At 46.5% G+C, this 19,644-nt stretch overlaps 2 protein-coding genes across 8 annotated transcripts in view; one reads left to right on the top strand and one right to left on the bottom strand.

Moving 5' to 3' along the window:
* Window positions 1–2,766: 2,766 nt before the first annotated feature.
* PAQR9 (progestin and adipoQ receptor family member 9) lies at window positions 2,767–10,524 on the bottom strand. Its single transcript, XM_053986781.1, has one exon. It carries the CDS (start codon window positions 10,522–10,524, stop codon window positions 9,310–9,312), a length of 1,215 nt encoding a protein of 404 aa, XP_053842756.1. The 3' UTR covers window positions 2,767–9,309.
* Window positions 10,525–17,873: 7,349 nt separating this feature from the next.
* U2SURP (U2 snRNP associated SURP domain containing) overlaps window positions 17,874–19,644 on the top strand; it is a 44,216-nt gene continuing 42,445 nt past the window's right edge. For 5 of the 7 annotated variants that reach the window (XM_053986774.1, XM_053986772.1, XM_053986771.1 and 2 more), the window contains exon 1: window positions 18,304–18,821. In XM_053986774.1, coding sequence (XP_053842749.1) covers window positions 18,777–18,821 — 45 coding nt within the window. In that variant the 5' untranslated portion in view covers window positions 18,304–18,776. Of the gene's footprint in view, window positions 18,149–18,303; window positions 18,822–19,136; window positions 19,296–19,644 lie in introns of those variants that run through there. The other 2 variants (XM_053986775.1, XM_053986776.1) reach the window with 2 other exon arrangements.

Raw genomic sequence — 19,644 nt, 5'->3', positions numbered from 1 at the left:
TGTAATGGAGGTATCTACTATTTGCCATTCATTATATCAATTCACTATATTCTTTGGAATAATGGTGATGTCAGTAGAAGCAGATCTGAAGATACACTGTATATTCCCTCTGAGGTGATAGGGCCGCCAAATGCTAAGATACATGGGACTTTAAATAATATTAATTTAACCTGAACATTGCATTTTGAGCAGGTTTCCCACTCTTGTATATGTTCTCAATCTATATCAGTTCTCTGATATCAGTTCTCTATATCAGTTTACTGAACACAATTAAGTCAAATTATTTTTTTATTGTCCAAAGAACATCTGAACTTTAGAATAAAAGAGATGGCATGCTTCTGTTAGGGCAGAATAGTTATAGCTTGAAGGAAGGTGCTCTATTGCTAGGGACAAAGTGTTCTTCACAGAATATTTGGCTTCTCTGTTTAAGTTTTGAGTCCATATTCTACAGACATAAATATTCTTTTTAACTATATTGGCTAGTGAATATATTTTTCAGTGTTCAGTGATTCTGGTTACTTACTGTTCTAAACTGTTTCTCTTCAAGGTATGATTTTCTACTACACTACAAGAAACAATGTTTTGATGTTGTAATTGGTGCAAATGGAAACTCTGCACCTCTATTTCATGACTAAGTTGGTGCATTTCTGGCTATATATACTTTGCTCTTTGTTTTGTATTAACATTTTTCAGACCATGCCCTGAGAGTGCTTTAAAGTACTACAGCTGAAGAGGGAATGTGAGTCTTGGGTGTTGGAGTGTGGGCACTGCCTTAGGGCTGGATGGCAGGATCTGCTGTGCCAGACTCTTGCTGGCAGCATTTCCCTGGCACTGTCTGCTCATTAGGGCTCTGCTTCTATAGAGCACACAAACACAAGGAAAAGTTCACCCCACCAATGGACAAAGATAAACATATATTCCTATTACAGTTAAGCATGTGCTTATGAGCTTCACTGAATTTTGGATAATGAGAGATGATGCCTGTGTGTACAAAGGTATCAGAGAAGCTGCCCCAGGGACCTGTTTACCTTTTGCTCATTATTTGTATTATTTCTGAGGGCTACAGATACTGCTGCTTGTTATCCACCCCACTGACATTTCCTAGTTGTCCTTCCAAGTGCTGCTAAAAAGAAAAGCTGAGATTTTGGAACACTAGTGAGTGCCAGTGATTGAATTCCATAGCCCCAGGACTGTGGATGTGGAGAGACCAGCATATAAAGAGGGGTAAAAAAAAACATCAAGGATTTTTTTCTTGTACATGTGGCATTGCCCAGTTTCTCAGAACAGCAAAAGAGAGTGAGAGAGAATAGACATTTTCTAGCAAACAAAATATAATATTGAAAAGTATGCTTAACACCAAAAATTAAAGAAAACTATATTTTCATGTTTCATCTGTCAGAAGGGACAGGACAGGATTAGCCCTTGGAGACTCAAATTAGAAAACTCTATAAATTGCTTACTCTCCAAAAAGATTGTGTGACATGGTTATTTTGCTTCTGTAAAGCACGCATCAGGTACCCAAAGGCTGTGCTCCCTGGCAAGAGAAGTATTTCTAGCTCCCCACTAACAGAAGCATACTGCCACTCCTGATAAGAAATCTGCCTTGTAGTAGAGGGTTTCTGATGCAGCAAGTTCATATGTAGTGTCTGCCCCAAAGGCTCTTGTCACTGCAGCCAAGATTTAACTTTAGCATTAATACTGATTTGCTCTACGTTTTTACCAGCTTTTAATTTTTAATGTGTTTCATCTCCACTTGCAGATCCTGCTAGCCTTACATGATCCTGTGATGAGAGAATAAAATCTGAAGGTAATTGTTGTGCGTCAGATGTTTCTTTGTTCCTCCTCAAATACAGTCCTGACTTTTAGGGTCATTTGTCAGAGAAGTGATGTCATGGTAACAAAATATGGATTGCCTTCAGATTTCCAGTAGATTATCAGAGTACCTTGGATCCACCACAGCTGAAGGCTGAAGCACTGACCTCAATAAATTACCTGTCCTAGCAGCTGTAACTTTTGTTGCTTACCATTCTGCTCAGTGCTTTGCAATCTTCACTGGCTTCATCAGTTTTGTGAGGTTTTCCTCCAGCATGTTCATGTCCAGCAGTCAGATCCAGAGTTTACTGATAACATTATGAAAACCCTTAAGTGTTAACAGGAGGATGCAGTCTTGTGAAGCATTTGTTTATTTGCAGGATGTAGTCTCTTGAAGCATCTGCTTCTAAGAGGGTAATGGAGGTTTTTGCTGGGATCATCAAATCCTTGAAGTCATTGCCACATTTCAAATAGGATGTACAATGTCTGTGAATAAGAATCTCAAGAATTTGAGAATTTTGGAAGGAATCTGCAGACCTCAACTAGAAGATCCTACAGTTTTCCATTGTGTTCGGTCTTTTCACAGCATCAGGGGGAGCCTGCAATTATGCTGGGATACATCCTGTCCTGCTGAATTTTGACAGAAAAGGCTTAAGGCAGATACTTTATGTAATTGCAGTTCACTGAGTCCTTTTTGGTGCCTGGCTTGGACTGAAAACAGTATTTTGCCATCCTACTCTGCCAAATAGGAAACTTTACTTGATTCCAATTAGACCTCTTCATTTTGCAGTCAATATTTATATTTTGCTGATTCTTTACACTGCTGTTGCTACCAATTTCATGATTTTTCAGGGAGCACTGTAGGCTGAACACTTATCTTCTAATACATATTAATGTATTAGATCTTAATGTAACAGGGATGTCTATCATTAATTAGTTAGCAGAGAACTAAAATGGTGAAGAATGCTATTTTATTGCTTTAAAATATAAAAGACAAGGAAATGGCAATGATACTTTTGCTAGTATAGTGTTTTCAGAAATACCAACACCCTTATACCCCATATAAGAACTGAACATTCTTGTACTCATGCTAACATCACCTGTGTTTGAAGAGAACTACATTCAACATATTTCCGATCCTACAGGTGTCCCAGTAAATTATACAAAGAAATGAGAAAGACCTTTATAAATGCATTTCTGCAAAAATGAACTCAGAATCAACTTTATTTATAGATCACACCTTTTTTTTTTTTGCTAAAAATGCATAGTCATTACATATACAGTAGTCAACATCCAAAAGTATACAAAGAGTAAATTTTCAAACCCTCCCAACAGAACCACACAAAATTCACACTTTTTGTTCATTGCATGCACAGCCCCTTAAACGTGATACCTCCTACTAAAGCGTGCTTTAACCTCTAGCAGACAGAATTGACTTGCTATAAACTGTTTCTCTGTACTATTAACCCCCAGCTACAACCACAAATCCTAAGGCATTCCCATGAAGTAGCGAAGCCCTACTTCAGAATCCTCCATGTTCTGAGTACAGCCCAGGAAGCAATTGCCCTGAAAGCAGAAGTCTGCTGGTGGTGTTTCCTTCCAGGCAATTTTAAGCAAAAGCCTGCTTCCTTTGTCTTGGTCAATAATTTATTACTGAGTTCAGTGGAATGAAGCAGCATCTGTCTAAGCAAGATGTGAAAATTATTTAACTTAATTCCACACCCAGCTCCAAAGCACTAAGTGTCTTGAATGGAGGTCTGTGTCTTTCAGTGCATGTGACACTACCATCTTGCATCTTATCTGAGAAGAGAATAAAGTTTCAGCTGTAACTTGGGTGTTGGTTATATAGCTCTGACTCAGAGGTGTCTAACAGAAGCTAGGAATATACTTGGATATTGGGAGAATTTCTAAAGGTACAGGCCTTGACTAACAAATCACTCAAACCCTTTCATGTCGTCTTTTTTTTTTTTTTTTTTCCCTCAGCTACTGCTGCCAGTTAGAAAAGCTCTTAAAAACATGGTCCTTTTCTCAGTGGTGCTTTTTGTTATCAGCCCTTCCAGTTGATGGGCAGTGTGGGTTAGTAGAATGATTATTCAGGGCTTCTTGACAGAGTACATATATGTGGTCAAAAGATCCCAGTTCAGATTTCACTCAACCATAAGATTAACTCCAGAACAGGAGAGAAAAAGAGAAAGTTGTTTGATCAATATAATTTTATATTCTCAAATGATTATATATTTTTTTTCTTAAAAGCTTCATTTACTTCAGGTCTTTTTACTCTGGTAAGAAGTTTGACGTAGTTCAAAATTCCCAATGGCAACTGAGACATAATCTTACAGACACTGCTGGGAGATCCTGCTCCATTGTTTCATAGTAACTGGAATATAATCCATGGCTAAATGAACAAGGAGGGCTCGTGGGTGTCACAATGCTCCTCAGTACAAGTTACCTGTGAGAATTTCTGAAGAAAAGTGTATGTAAGTCATGTATGTTTTCTCTTTACTCCTGACCCTTAAGCATTTAGTCAGCCTGTTTAATACTGCCTGGGTCTTGACTGCCCCCCACTTGAGCCAGTGGAAATTTTGCCATTGGCTCCAAAAGAGACGGGATGTGAACATCCTAGGAGTATGGCAATGACAAGGGTTTGTCCCAAGAGTTCACAATCTGGAAACGTTCATGTTCCTCTCCCTGTGAGATGAGGGAAAATATAACATTCTCTCTGCTGGAGTTCAGTAATATTTCTTCTTAGCACCTGGGAGGGTCTTTGCATTTTTAAGTGCTTTACAAACATTTGCTAGTCTTCAGAGCAACCCTGCGAGGTAGGTAAGGTATATTCTCCCCATCTTACAGATGTGGAAACTGAGACACAGAGGGTCAAATTCAACCCTGGTACAATTCCAGTGTTTCACATGAATTAAAATTCATTCAAAATTAACACAGTTTAAACAACTTGCCCCAGATTACAGAACAGATAGTGGCAAAGCAAGGATAAGAACCCAGGAGTGCCTGACTCCTCAGCTTGTTACTGGCCACTTGGTCAATTTTACTCTCATAGGCAACGAAAATACAGTTTAATCTGGGCAATTACTACAGGTATGACTTGCTTCTGTAAGGCATGTGGATGGTAATCAACTGAGTTTAGTGCAATAATGCTCTATGAATGTACTGCCTCAGTTTACTTAAACATGAAGAAAAACTTTCATACTGTCATTTTCTGCAGGTGCACTGTTGACAAAAACCTGACACAGTAGCTGGATTCAGCAAATAAATAATAAGCATAACACTTAGACAACTAAGCAGAATTATCATTTTAGCAAAAAACCCGAACATACTTCTACTTTTAACTGCTACATTTCTACAAGTGCAGCATGCAGGTGAAACCTTTCCCTTTGTTTCCAGACTATAGATTCCTGTCTTGCTAATGAAGCTGCTCAGAGCTTCACAGATATCCTGGATAGTGACATTCAAATGAACACACTGCAGAAAAAATACTGTATCATCACAGAAAACAGGGTAGTGATTACAGATGAGGTTCATTGATCTTAGAGGAGGATGATAAGCTTGAAGCTCACAGGCTACTCAGAAGTGCCCAGAAGCCAGGCTTACTGAATATCTGCCAGTGTAGAGTGCAGTTCTAGGCACGTGCTGAATGCAAGCGGGGTGTCTATGCCACCAACACTCTGGGAAGTGGCCCCAGCAACAGTCACTACACATCAGCACAGGTGCTTCAGTCTGGAGGTCAGTGCTGGCCAAACACAGAGAGACACCCAGGCATTTACAGGCCACCCCCTGTGCTCCAGTCCCCACCTTGGCTCCCATTCCCATACAGATTCTACTACAAAAGGCCTGAAAAGCCTTTTTCGTTTTAAACATGAACTGTGGAATCCACGGTGTTGACCTTATGGCAGGTTATAAAAACATTATGACAAGTACTTCTGCAAGCAGGTTAGTTTTCTAGGATTTCCTTATGCATCCAGTCTGCAGGTTAGACCTCTTTTCTGAGCTCTGGACATGCTTACACATGTTCTTCAGTCATTTGCTTTCACACCAGAAAGTTATCCTGCACCCTTACAAGTCACACAAATGCTGACTCACTTCTATGTGAGCAAATTCAAGCACTATAATTAGAGATATCTTGTTCCAATTTTAATCTTTTTATCTCAGCTTAGTTCTGTCCATTGACACAGCAAATGGAACTATTACCTGCATATGTGTCCTTCACTGAATACACACAGACACTCAGGCACTCAGGTAACATTTCCCTAGATATTCTCCACACTTACTGTACCTTTTTAATTTGTAGTCACATTTTTTTAAACAAAAAACAGACAAACAAAAATCCATTAATTAGAACTCTTAAATTCTAATCACATCTCCCTGTAGCCATTCACTCTGGATTCAGCAGCCTGCTTACAGTGGCTCAGACAGCAGTGCTTACAACCAGCTTTTACAAATAATTCTATGAGGCGCTCAGGCATGGGCCTAAACAATTCACCAACAGCAACTTCTGAATGAAGCAATATTCTTAATATCGGAGCCAGGTACCCAATCTTCAGTGTGATTGGGGCTCACAGGCAACTCTTGTAACAGCAGTAAGATTCCAGTAAAATTGCAGTTGGTTGCAATCCAAACTTTTTACTGTTATCTGTCGTTGAGATATATATAGATGACCCTGTGTGGCCTAACTCCAAATATCAAATGTATTTATACAAGCTAGCAACAGCCATTTTTGACATTGCCTCTTGAGATGTCCTCTACATTGTGACTGACAAGCACAAATATAATTCATTATACAGTATGCTTTAAAAGCCTGGTCTTTTACATTTGGGTTTCACTGTTTGTTTCTGAGCTGCCTTCTCGTGCTGAGGTTTGATGTCTTTAAGATTTATTTCTTAGTTTTTAATTGCTGGTTGGATGTGCTAGTGGCATCTCCCAGGCAAACCCTTTCTACATAATTAGTTTGGATGAGTCATTGGGCTCTAACTACTATGCCTCTATTATTTTAACTTGAATACAGCCCATGTCAGAGATTTTTTTGGCCTCTTTTTGCAGTTGTGGAAATTCATAGCATGATATGGTTGCAAGTCTTGATCCACTGGCTTTCTATTGTGACTTTTCAGGGTTTTCACAATATTAAAGCACATTTCAAGAAATAACCTTGTTGTGAACCAGCCTCCTCTCCCAGTGGTGCAGATCATTTTCTGCTTTGTTGGCAGCTGAAAAAAGCAATGCTACGTTTATGACAAAACTTAGTGAAAATAGGTAAAATTTAAAATACTTCATGTAGTTTCCATTTTCTTTTCATGCAGGTTGGCAAACGAAAACTGAACACAGCCACTCACACAGGGCCACGCAGTTTTTTATGGCCCAACAGCAATAACTCAAGAGCCCACAGCTTGGGAACTGCTACTTCAGATAATTCTAGTCTATCTCCTTAAAAGACATCTGACCCTTCCAAAAATGACATACCAGCAGAACTGTGGCTGGCAAAGAGTATATATTTTTGTTAGGCCATTTTCATAATTCACGAAGAACCTAAAATACTAAAACCATTATACTTAAAATGGGTTGAGATAAAAGCTAAATTGAGGAAGTGTAATTTTCTTTTAGCTCATGCACTTCAATTGAGAAATTTTCATAAAGCTGTTACATTGGTAGAGGGCATATCAGTTATTGGGTCTGTGATGACTCTGACCCATGTTAAGGATTTGACTTCACAATCCCTGGCTACAGTCCTTCCTATATTCCCATTTTAAACAAAGGGGACTTTGTCTTACAGAAGATTAGGACTGGACTCAAAACATTGTCTTGGGATTCAGATGCCATGTCCATGAAAATGGGAAAGACTCAAGCAGAAATACACTTCTACAATAGGAGCTGAGTAAAACAGCTACTACACTGTTGCGCAGTCTGACACAAGGGGTTGCTAAGGAAGTACCACCCTTCTTTTGACAAAGGGTTACACAAGTAGTTTCTCACCTGAACTTCGACTGCTAAGTCCCTTGTGTAACATTATTGCACTTGTTCTGTCAGACGAAAGCAAAATTTATCTGCTTAAAATCTGCACATGGTTTACAAAAATGTATCTAGAGAGTAAATTCAATCTATACTTAGCTCTTTGCCGTGTGACAAGGATAATACATGGGTTGCTCTGAAAAGATACTGCTTTGGAAAACACCTCCTAATTCTTGTCTTTGAACTCCCCCAAAGCTTCTGAAAGAGGACTTCAACACATCCAGCTCCAGCCACAACTAATCAGAATAGGAAAAAGTGGGGAATGACAAAAAAGTGCCAGTATCCAGTACTTGTAGAGCCAGATTTTAGCTGCTGAACTCAGATTCAGCAGTATTGTATTCTGAAACTAATTTTAGGATAGTAAATATGACAGTAGTCTAATTAAAGAGCAGTAGAAACTAGTTCCATGTAGTTTTTTAAAAGATCCAGAATGAGATCTCATGCATCAGTTACTCTCTTTACATCCACAGAACTCCCACCGAGCTTGGCAGGGGTTTATAGAAAGTCTGGCATCTGACTTTGACTCTAGAGGACTGGTTTGGGGGTGATTTACCCAGAAAGATAAAGGGGCCCCTTAGCAACTCCCTCAGCACAACAGATGTTCCTGACATGCTGAGAGAAGAGCCATGCCATTATGCAGTGTCCTTCTTCTTCCTCTGCCCCCATTCCAAACCAGTTTGACCCCTTTCTGGTTTGATTACTTTATGTATCCTTCTATTTTATTTTAGCATCCGAGTGACTACACCAACTACACACTGTCTAATTAAAGTCTCTCCATTAACTGGTAATTCTGTAATAATTCACAGCTGTTTTTCCTCTCTCTCTTAAATCTATTGTTCCCTGGCTGAAAAGGTTGCAAGAGCTTAGAAACTATAGATAGCTATTGATTGGCTTGCATTTAAAATCCAGTATGTGGCTGCAAAGGCCTGTTACAATATCAGAGAGGAAGATAAATGTCAGTGCATAATCTGCTAGGAAATTTCACATAGGAGTTGATTAAAAGTCTATGAGAAATCATTGCACAAATGTCTTCAGGTGTATACATATATATACACATATATGTAGCTAATAAATATATAGCTAGATATATAAATATATATGTATATACAGAACTAGTTTAGACCTAATTGTTATGAAATTAGTAAGTGTCATTCACCATTCATGCATTCTTCCTAGTAGCAGAGCTAAATTATTTCAGCTTATACTCTAAGCAGCAACATACCAGTAAGCATTTCCTTGCTTCCCCTGGTAACCTAGTAGTTTAAAGAGCACGAACAGTTCTGCCATGGTCATTTTCTCCAGCAAACCTCCATGAAAGGGACCTGGCTCTTCCACAGGTGGGTTTCCCTCAGGTTTCACAGCTTCTTCAGGACATGGTGGATCTGGTCTGAGGGTCACCAGTCTGAAGGTCATCGGCCCAAGGACCTCCAGGCCAAGGGTCACTGGCACTGGCGGTCGCTGTCCCGAGGGTCGCCGGCCAGGTCAGTCCTGCTTGCAGAGGTCTGCAACGTTGAGGAACCTCCTGACGACCACAGCAAGGCAGACGGTCAGGAGCAGCATATACCCCACGGTGCCTAGGTAGGTGGGGGCAGCCAGGGGTGCCTTGAGAAACTCAGCCAGCCCGTCCTCCACGTAGTGCACCTGGTCGTAGATGCTGAGGAAGGTGAAGATGTGGAAAAGCTGATGGCTATGCCCCACGATGTCGAAGAGCCCCGGCTGGATCCGCTCGGGGATTTTGCTGACGTTGAAGAAGGCGGCCACCAGCAGCCAGAAGTAGCGGCGGTAGAAGTAGACGAAGAGCGTGGGGTTGCGTGCGCGGAGATCGAAGAGGAGGCTCTCCAGCATGATGGGGCAGGCCATGCTGAGCGGCATGGCGAACACGAAGGTGCGCACGGCGAAGGGGTAGGCGCAGCACGCGGCGCGGCTGCGGCAGCAGGCGGCCGTGCAGCCCACGGCCAGCGCCAGCGCCACGGGCAGCACCAGCACGCGGTAGGCCGCGATGGGCAGGCTGCAGTCCAGCTGCCAGCCCAGCCGCTGCTGCACGTAGCGGCTCATGGCGCCGGCGTCCAGCAGGCTCAGCCCTGGCAGCAGGTAGTAGGAGTAGGCCACGGTGCTGGCGAAGCCGTAGTAGCTGATGGAGGCGTAGTCCAGGTAGAAGAAGGTGGCGCGGAGGCGCGGGGAGAGGCAGCTGAAGAGGTGGGCCGTGCAGCTCATGGCGAAGGTGAGCAGCACCCCCGAGGCGTAGCACCAGAGGGGCAGCAGGGCCGGGTGGTGGAAGGGCACGTCCCCGGCGCCCCGCAGCAGAAGCAGCCGCCCGAAGCGGCTGAGGAAGAGCAGCAGTGGGATGAAGTGGGTCCAGAAGTTGAGGGTCTCGTTGGTGGGCTGCAGCACCGAGGCCAGGCACTCCTGTGCCGAGCAGTGCAGGCGCCGGTAGCCCGAGAGGATGAAGCACTCCACGAAGTCCTCGGGCACCTCGTCCCACCGCAGCAGGGCGGCAGGGCGAGGCGGCGGCGGCGCCGCCTCCTTCTTGTCCCCATCGCCCGCCGGCATGCTGCCGCTGCCCCGGCCGGCCCCGGGCCCGCCGCCTCGCCGCCGACCGGGCGAGGCAGAGCCGCTGCGCCCGCAGCCGCCGGCGGAGGATCCGCGGTAGCTCTGCGCCTGTCCGCCCCCGCCGCCGCCCCCGGCAGCATCACTCATTGCAGCGGGGGCAGTGGCAGTACCGCCGCGGCTCCTCCCGCCCCGCCGCCCGGCATCGCGGTAACTGGAAACCGGCGGCGCATCCAGCGCTCCCGAGGAGCGGGAAGAGACGCCCCCGCCACCCCGGGTAGGGTTTCCCGGGGTGGGAGGCGCTGGACACCCGAGCCGCCGTTAATGATTGATGCGGCCGCAGCGGGGGGGGCGGGTCCGTGAGAGCCCCCGCAGCGAGGCGTGTGGCCGGACCGGACCCGCGGCACCCCTTCCCGGGCGCAGGGTCAGCTGGCACCGGCACTGCTCGGTGCGGGGGCCTGCCCGGGGGGCTGTTCTGGTGTAAAAAAGCACAAAGGGGGCACCGGGGCGCCCGCCCAGCCCCGAGCGCGGCTGCGCCCGCGCGTGCGGCAGGAGCCGGGCGGGCGCCCCGGGAAAAGGGAGATGGCCCCGCGGGGCTGGGGGATCCCCGGCGGCGCGACAGACCGGACAGACACCCCCAGACAAGGGACGGGTGGCAGCCGGGTGGCGATCTGTCCTGTGTGCTTTGGTAAGGCCGCTGAGACCTGATTTCTTTGGTGACATTATCTCATGCAGTGAATGCAAACGTTATTTTAGGCTAAACTTTCCCGGCCAGGCTTCATGGGCGAGCGTCACTGACACACACGGCACCCACCTTATCTGCGCGCTCCGAGCGGGGCGGCTGGGAGGGACACTCGGGAACGGCTGGCAGGAGCTGCTCCGTGTTGATCCTTAGACAAATCCTACACTTATTGTCGTCGCGGTTATGCAAGCAGCACAGTTATATAATCAGAATATAAAAATACGGGGAAAAGCGCTGTACGGGTGTTACTGTTCCTTAAGGCATCTGAAGGAAATAGAAGGTAAGTCACTAATGCAGGTACAGGTAGGAGCCGCACTAAGGGATTGCTCTCTGCTGCTTCAACGTGTTTCCTTTTTGTTCGTTTTCAGATGGTCTTAAACATCCAATAGCTCTTGGTTGCCAAAAGTACATTTTACATGGTGATATTCAGATACATGCGTGGTCACATGGTATAAACTGAGGTCAAGTGTAATTAAAACGTTTTGCCCAAAGATTGTCATTAAAATCTTCTATTTGGTAGTGAATCAGGACAATGTGAAAAATCTTCTGAACAAGGGAGCAATCAGAAATAAGTTTTTTTAAATTAGCAGAAAGAAAGTCTTAAGTGTGTTACTGAAAGTGATTTTAAATGCATTTTTCATTAAAAAGTAGGGCAGACTGGTGACACTGTTTATAATCTTTATAAAAATTACACAGGAGGCCTGCTAAGAAAATAAGCATAACTGAACAGTGCTGAGAAGCCAACATGAGGAGTGAAATATTAAACAAAAGACATTTTTCAGATAGCAGGCCTAATATGCTCCAATATCCATGTGTTTTAGAGGGGGTGCATGCTGGAGTGCAGGGTCACAGCAAGGGGACACTCCTCGAGGAGTGACTGACAGAGCTCTGCCTGCAGGGAGCCTCAGGAGCGAGCAGGGCCCTGCTCCTTGTGGGCTCTGCAGCGTGGGATTTAGGGAGAGGAAAGGCTTTTGGGGATTACTGGAAACTGCTTGGCCTCTGGTAAAGGTCAGGCTTCTCATGGTGCCGCTCTTCACTAGAGAGGCCACAGTGAAGAAGAGACAGGCCAGATGCTGGACTGGGTGCTGCATCCCTGCAGAGGCAGGTGTGGGGAGGGGGCTGTTTGCTAAAGAACACCTGCCCTGCCCTGCTCCCAGCACACCACACATGCAGGCGCTCCCAGTAGGGCTGTGGTGATCCTGTCTCTCAGTCCCATGTGGCAGTGAGATTGCCATTTGTGGTGGTCAATGCCACTGCATGCCCTACAGTAGAGGGCCAAAGTGACCATGATCTTCAGTCTCTCTCATCAAGGTTAGATAAGAAGGGGTGGTTGACTGAGAGCAATCAGGTTTTAGACCTGCCCTAAAGAGGCTGTTGGAAAGCCACCAGCAGCTGTTGCGACAGATGGTGTCTAGAGAACGACAGCATTCGCTGCTGATTGGGAACTGCTGGCCTTGCAGCGGCAGCAGGGCTCGTTTGACACGTTCTGACTTTCCTGCAGCCTCCTGACGTTCAGGGATGTGGGAGGCTTTCAGGCCTCGTGCCTCAGGGAGCTCTGGGGTATGGCCTGGCTGCCTGGGAGAGACACCCACTGGGTTTGTGGCCCACTGGGGCAGCCCTGGCTGGGAGGAGCAGGTGGGCTTTGCTTGTGATTCAAGACTGACAGTTCTGGTGGACACTGGACTGTCTGGGTGTTGGTGGAGGTACACACTAATGCTTTAACAGCCACATTTATGGAACTCATTGCTAATGATCCAAGTCTTTTGCTTATTTCCAAGGCAGACTCCTTACAGGGAGAATGATCTCTGAGGACAGCCTGGGCTTTCATAAAGACTACTGCATACATATTACATTGAGTTTTCTCCTCCCAAGCCAGCTGTGGGATAGTGTGCAGGGAACCTTACAATTTGAAGCACTTACAACCTCAAAATAGCCTCTTATTCATATGTAGTCCATCAAGGTTAGTATTACATGACTATTATGTGGTAAGCCAGGGAGAATCAGGACATCTGGAGGTCACAGAGAGAAGTCCACGTAATGTAGTGCATGAAGAGCCTCTCCATTTCTCTAACCAGAGTTTATATTTAGAAGGGCATGGTCAGAATATACCATGGTTAATCCTACCATGTTAGAATTTTCTACAGGCTTTATCTCCAAATAACCTTTTAGAAGACTCTTAAAACACTGATGAAGGTACTGCCTAATGAGGTAAGTAATGGAAGCTAATGTTAATCAGTGCTGGATGAAGACTCAAAGGAAAAGATGTGCTAAAATACCAAATACGAGTTTGTTTCTACATTATACTTTTGTTTTATTCAATGTTGAAGTAATTTCTGAGGTGTTATTTTGTCTGAAATATCAAAAGCCCTAAAATATTCTAAATTACTTCAACCCTACTGAGTGAAATTATGCCTTTTGGTTAGGAAATGAAAAAATAAAAGCTAAATGCATGTTTTGCACTAAAACATACTCAGCACACTAGGGAAGAGGTTGTACTTAGCCCTCCTACTATACATAGCTTTTTTGAATAAAAAAACTAATTTTTAAAAACCTTAAAAAGAGAGAAAGTCCTAATGTGAATATGCAGTGACGATGTTTGTAAGATTTAAAATGCTTTTGAAGATAAACCTTTAGCCTCACCCAATTCAACTCATGCTGGCAAATATCAGTCTTAGTAGCACTTGCTTGACTTAATCCTCTACCATACAATTCCATCTGTATAATACCTTTTTTCTTTTTATATCTTCACTTCTAAGACAGATTTTGATGCTTTCTTTCTCAGTAAGAAGTTTTATCTGAGTAAAAACATTTACTGTCTTTATTTCCTCTGGATTTTTTTCCTGCATGGAAATCTTTTTAGTAACACTGACTCTGTTGTGACATCTTCCACGGAACCCCACTAAACAAGAGAGAGGGTAGAATTTGGCTCTATTTAAAAAGAGTAGCTATTAAAGAAAGGGAAGCTTTAGCCTCATCTAACTTTGTTTACTATACCTCATGGTTGCAGTTTCTCTGGGAGAACATCTGAAGAGATACACAGACAGAAAAATGGTCCTTTTGTTCTGTGTTGGTTTTTTTTTTCTATCCTTTTTTGAATGTGTATCAATCTCTTACAAATAATGGTTTGATGGGTAACTTTTTACTGCAGTGATTACAATACTTTGTAATAATTGAGTAGACACTGTGCTTTGATCTAATACTGAAGCAATTAACTTGCCTTTAGAGATTCTACTCCACTGTCTTTGTAAGACTGGATAAACAGGAAACCTTGCGTCACTTTCTCCTTCTTGACTAACTAACTAGGGTCAATTATACTTTATAAAGCTATTGCCTTGATAGATAAAGACAAGTGGGAGTGATACCTATATTTTAAAGCCTCACCTGGAGGAGAGAAAAGGTAGATGTTGTAAAAGGAAATAGCAGTAACTAACACCATCATAGTTGCACAGCAATATTCATTTTAATGTCTCAGTGATCAGGAGCTTCTAATTTTCTGCCCTTTTTACCTTGAAGTTGAATATCTTCAGGTTTGTATCCTTTATGCTTTAATAATAAGCAATGAAACCCCTCTGAAAAAACACCAAACACAGCAAACTAGGTAAAATACTTCACATTTTAAGAAAATTTCTCTGGAAGTTTGGTTGTTGTCTTTTTAGAGTTCCTGGTTTTGAAAGATTTGAGGTAAAACTTGCCTTTTTCTTGGCAGCAGCAAATCTGAACATAAGTATTGCTGGGATATTAGTTTCACTGTGATGAAGAATAATGTATTGGGTGGGTGCATATTTCATGTTTTCCATGGTCAAAATCCACCACTGTCCCAGATTCCAGGGGCTCGTGGTAAGAGCAAAGTACAGTTTGTCCTTCACAAGGGTTGCAGAACTGAACCCTCACTTACAAAGTGCATAACTAAGAAATTGTTTTGTTTGTGTGTGCAGAGTGGGAGTGTTTTGCAGAGCACAAATTGCTACTCACTGTTAGTAACCTGACAGGAGGGACTCTCAGTATGGCGAAGGAATGACTGGCATTGCACTCATCTTGAACTTCCATGCTTTCAAAACAGCTGATAGATGTGCACATCTGGATTCTAGCCACGTGAGCTAATTCTCTCTGACAAGAAGCTGTAGGAGAACTTTTGAAATTAAGCCTTCATTTGATACTTGCACTAATGCCTGCAACTACACTGCAAATGACTGACCCTTCTCAGGCAGACAGCGCAAGTCAGATGTTGCCCCTGTGACTGATTTGCGTAATGCGCCTCATTGCTTGAGGAATCCCAGGGGGAGAAAGAACCCAGGTTCCCTGATAAGACGTGTCCCAGGAGAGAGCAGTGGGGTCCTGGAAGGGAAAGCAGCTGCTGAATGGCAGGAGTAGAGCAGGAGTCACAGCTTAGGGAAGGTAAAGCACCAGCACTGGAAGACAGAGTAACACAGAGATGGCTCCTGATGGGGGACAGAGAGCAGACAGAGCAGTGGCAGCAAGTCCAGACTTGTTGAGAGGCAGATTGCCCTCCCCCAGACAGCCCCTCTAGCTCTTTTTCGTTCTGCCGGTGGTCCCTGCTAAAGCATCTCAAGTGAGCCCAGGCTCTCTGTGCCCCGGCTGAGTGCTGCCCGCCTCTGCTCTCGGCTCGGCGCTGCGCAGCCAGCGCTCCCTAGCAACCCGCGAGTGCACGGGGGAGCTGCAGCTGCCTGTTTTGAGAATCCTCGCTGCCGGTTTTCAGTCTCTGGGCTGGGAGGAGGTGGAGGGCGGAATAAGGGAAGAAGCTGGAAGACTGCTGCTGGAAGACTGCTGCCTGAGCACTGGGGAACGCACACACAGCCGGTGGCTGTAGTGATCTGCGAGCCACTCTGTGAAACTACAGAGTAACAAACCTGTACACCCAGCAGCTACGCTCCTGTCCTACTCACAATCTGCCTGCCTCACGTCCTCGAACGTGCTTCCTTTGCCACAGGGTAGGGAACTTCCACAGCACCCTAAATCCTTCCTTTCCCATTCCCTCACACCCACATTTGCTGAAGAACTGCAGCAGTTCTGTGCCCTGGTATGGAGTGAGAGCAGTGGAGAGCTTTCATCTGAAAGCTGGGAAAAAAAAAACAGCCAGAAAGACAAGTGTAACACACTGCAGCATGTGGTTTACTTAATGTTGTTTAGTGTTAATTATTTATGATAATTCATGATTTTCCCGAGTATATTGCCTAATGATACTTGTCATTGTAACAACAGTTAATAAACAATTCCCAGGTTTGCAGGCAACCAGACCTACTGCATTATAATGAAAAATGCCTACAATTTGCTTTTAAATATTGTTATCATTATTAACCTACCCTTTCCAGCATTAATTTTCCATGGATTTCTGCATTTCACTGTTTCCTTTCCGCTCCCCTTCCTGCCCTTGCTCTCCCATTAAGCTCAAAACAGTGACATGTGTGCTCATTCACTAACTGTACACAAGTGCTACTGTACTATCGCAATGTGTTATAAATAGCACAGATTGAGGAGTACAGTTCATTCTGAAAAACTATCTTTAGAGATGACCTTTGAAACTCTTAACTGTTTCTTTCCTGTTTTTCACAGCATGCTCTGGATTGTGATGCTCTTAATTTGGTGCAGTTTATTAATTACAAAAGAGCGTAAAGGCTAAGGAGTAAGCACAGGATTTGAACAATGAAGTGGATAATTAAAATGGATTAATGAGGTGGATAAAATAAAGGGATTGAGGCCAAATGGAGCACAAATTTTCTAAACATTGGCCCTGAAACTCTTATCATCCAAAGGCACATTCCTCTTTCCAGCTAGATGTCTGTTTCTTATTCAGAAGTGTCAGTCATCTTTCATGCCAGGTTTATTAATATGGTCCCAGGAGAGTTGAGCATCATCTAGTGTCTACTTCTGTGGCCCTAAGTTCCCCAGCTGCTTTGCTTTCAACTCTGCACCTGTTTGCACTAATAAGTCAAAAACCACCCCAAAAGCAGGTCGCAGATTATACTAATCCTGTGTGTCTGCAAGGCAGTGAAATGGTTTCAAGTAAACAGGGAGAAAGATGGGGGAAGAGAAGGGCTCGGCTCGGATTGTGAAGCAGTAAATCCTGCCTAATCCATCTGTAATGCTCCTTGACCAACGCCATTCACGTGCAAGGACTCCTCTGTGGGAATGTTTGGGGCTCAAAATATCCTAAAAAGACTGGTGGAGTTGTGCCTGTCAATGCGTGGGTTTTATTTCCCCCTCCTTCCTTCCAAGCCTCAGTGATTCCACCTCAAATTTATCCAAGAGAGCCGTGCAGGCTCCTCCGGGGTGGAGGTGTGACCCAGCACCGTGCCAGCCGTGTGACCAGCACGCGTTTATCGCTGCAATTGCTTACGTGTATTGGATACACATCGTCTCTCTGGGGCCTCGGCTGCCCCGCCGCTTCCAGAATATTCCGCGTTGTGTTGCGGAGGGCGGCAGGAGGCTGCAGCAGCCGGGCAAACGCGTGTTGCCGCGTGGCCTTTCTTCCTACCTCGCCTTTGCCGCAGCAGCACCGCCCGGCCCGCTGCAGACTGAACAGCGGCGTAAAGCGGCTCGTACCTAAGGAATGTCGGGGAGCGTTATTTTTTATTTTGCCATTTTTGGCGTGACTTCGGGCGGAGTCTCGTTACGCGGCACGGGCCGCCTCAGGCGGGCGCTCGGCACGGGCCGTGCCTGCCCCCTGGCGGCGCCTGCGCGTCCCGCCGGGCCCGCACCCCGCCGTGCCCTGCACAGCCGCGCCGATAGGAAATCCTGCCAGCTCTTCCTGCTGCCCGCCCCGTTCTTCTTGCACATTGACCCGCGTCCTCCGCCTCTGAGGGAGACTTCCCTGCCGTCCTCCAGCCCGCCGTGAGCCTCGCTGCCGCGCCGCTGTGCCGTGCCCGCCCTGACGCCTGCTCAGTGCTGGTGACACGCGGTGACAGCTGCCATGGAAGTGCTCGCAGCTGAGCCGTCACCCTGACACAGCTGCGGCCAGAGCAGCAGCTCTCACCAGACCATGTCCCTGCACACTTGGACGCACACCTGCAACCGGTGAGGTTTTCAGAGAGTTTTGCTCTCCTCTATAAACTTCCAGCCCTCTGCAGTTGCCTCTGCCCTCTTCAACCTCTCCTTTTGCTTTTTTTCCCCCCTCCCTTCTGGAACCTTCATTCTCCGCTGCCGCAGATGGTTGTTAGCCCAGGCCCTGCCGCTCACAGGGCAGTGGGTGTCGGCAGGTGGTGGATTAAAGCTTTCATTAATTTCTGTGTATCTTCTTGTCTTTTCCTTAAGTATTATCTCAGCCCCTGCATATTCCACTCTGAAAATCCATGAAAGCACGGGGATTCGAGACTCATGACAAATGTGATGGCTGGTTATAATCCCCAGTTAAACAGCCTTCAACACAGTTGCAGTTGTAGTGCGATATCAAGCCCCGTAAGGAAGGATTTACTGTGTTGGCCATTTCCGTATTCAAGGCGTTTCTCAATGAGCTGTAACGTTTCAGGTTGTTGGAGCGCTGTCCGCTCTGTTCTCATCGCTCCGTGCGCAGGGCAGGCCCTGCCGCGCCGGGGGGTGGGAGCCATCGGCGGCTCGGCCGTCGGCTTCGCGCCCTCCGCTCGCGGGCTCGGTGGGATCGGCGCTCGCTCGGCCGCCGCCAGGGCTGGGCGAGGGGAGAGGCAAGATGGCGGACAAGGCGCCCGGCGGCTCGCAGAAACCCGCCGGGAAGGTGAGGCCGCCCCGCCCCGGGCCACGGCCCGCGCCCGCTCCGTTCGGCTCGGGAGGCACGGCCCGTGGCCCGCTCCGTTGCGCTCGGGGAGCGCGGCCCGCGGCCCGTTGCCGCGGCGGCGGGACCCGGTAGCGGCAGGGTGGCGAGGCGCGGGCGGCGCGGCCTGCTCTCTCCTGCTCCGAGCCCGGGGTGACCGCTGGCCCCGGGACGGGGTGGGGAGCGGGAAGGGGGCCAGGGGTCCCGGGCCTCCTGCGGGGCACGCCCGCCCCTCGAGACCGCCGCGGGCACGTGTCTGTCCCCGTGGCGGCCCCGTGCCCCGGCGGAGGAAGGCGCGGGGCTCGGCGGAGGCGCTGCGCCGGCCCGCGCGTCCGGCGTTGCGGTGCGGGCTGTTCCGAATGCCCGAGCCCCAGCCGTGCCCACGGACGGGTTTCATTTCATTGCCCTCCCCACAGCGTGGGCTGAAGCCCGCGCAGGGTTAGTTTCCAACTCGCGAGTGTGAAGGAAAACGATGAATTGAGAATGGAGCGGGTTCCTCTGAAGTGCGGTGAAATTACAAGTTGCGTGGGATTGCTGTGGCGTTCCCCGCGCTTTTCACTCTGCCCTCTCTACTTCCTGTAGTTCCTGCTGGGTGGATTTCCAGCCCAGGAGTACAGGTAGTGCAGCAGCTCTGGAAAACTTGGCCCAGAGCTGTGCTCTGAACCCAGCGGTCACAGCCCAGAGCTGCCTGCGCTCGCGGCATCGCTCCTGCTGGGAGGGTAGAGGGCAAGATATTTTGGGTGGTGCACTGGCTACTGATGGTTTGAGGATTGCTCCCTTTCATTCA

The sequence above is a fragment of the Vidua macroura genome, chromosome 10, assembly GCF_024509145.1.
Source record: "Vidua macroura isolate BioBank_ID:100142 chromosome 10, ASM2450914v1, whole genome shotgun sequence".
NCBI classification, from domain to species: Eukaryota; Metazoa; Chordata; class Aves; order Passeriformes; family Viduidae; genus Vidua; species Vidua macroura.
Note: the sequence above shows the minus strand (reverse complement) of the source record. Positions and strands in the feature narration are given on the sequence as shown.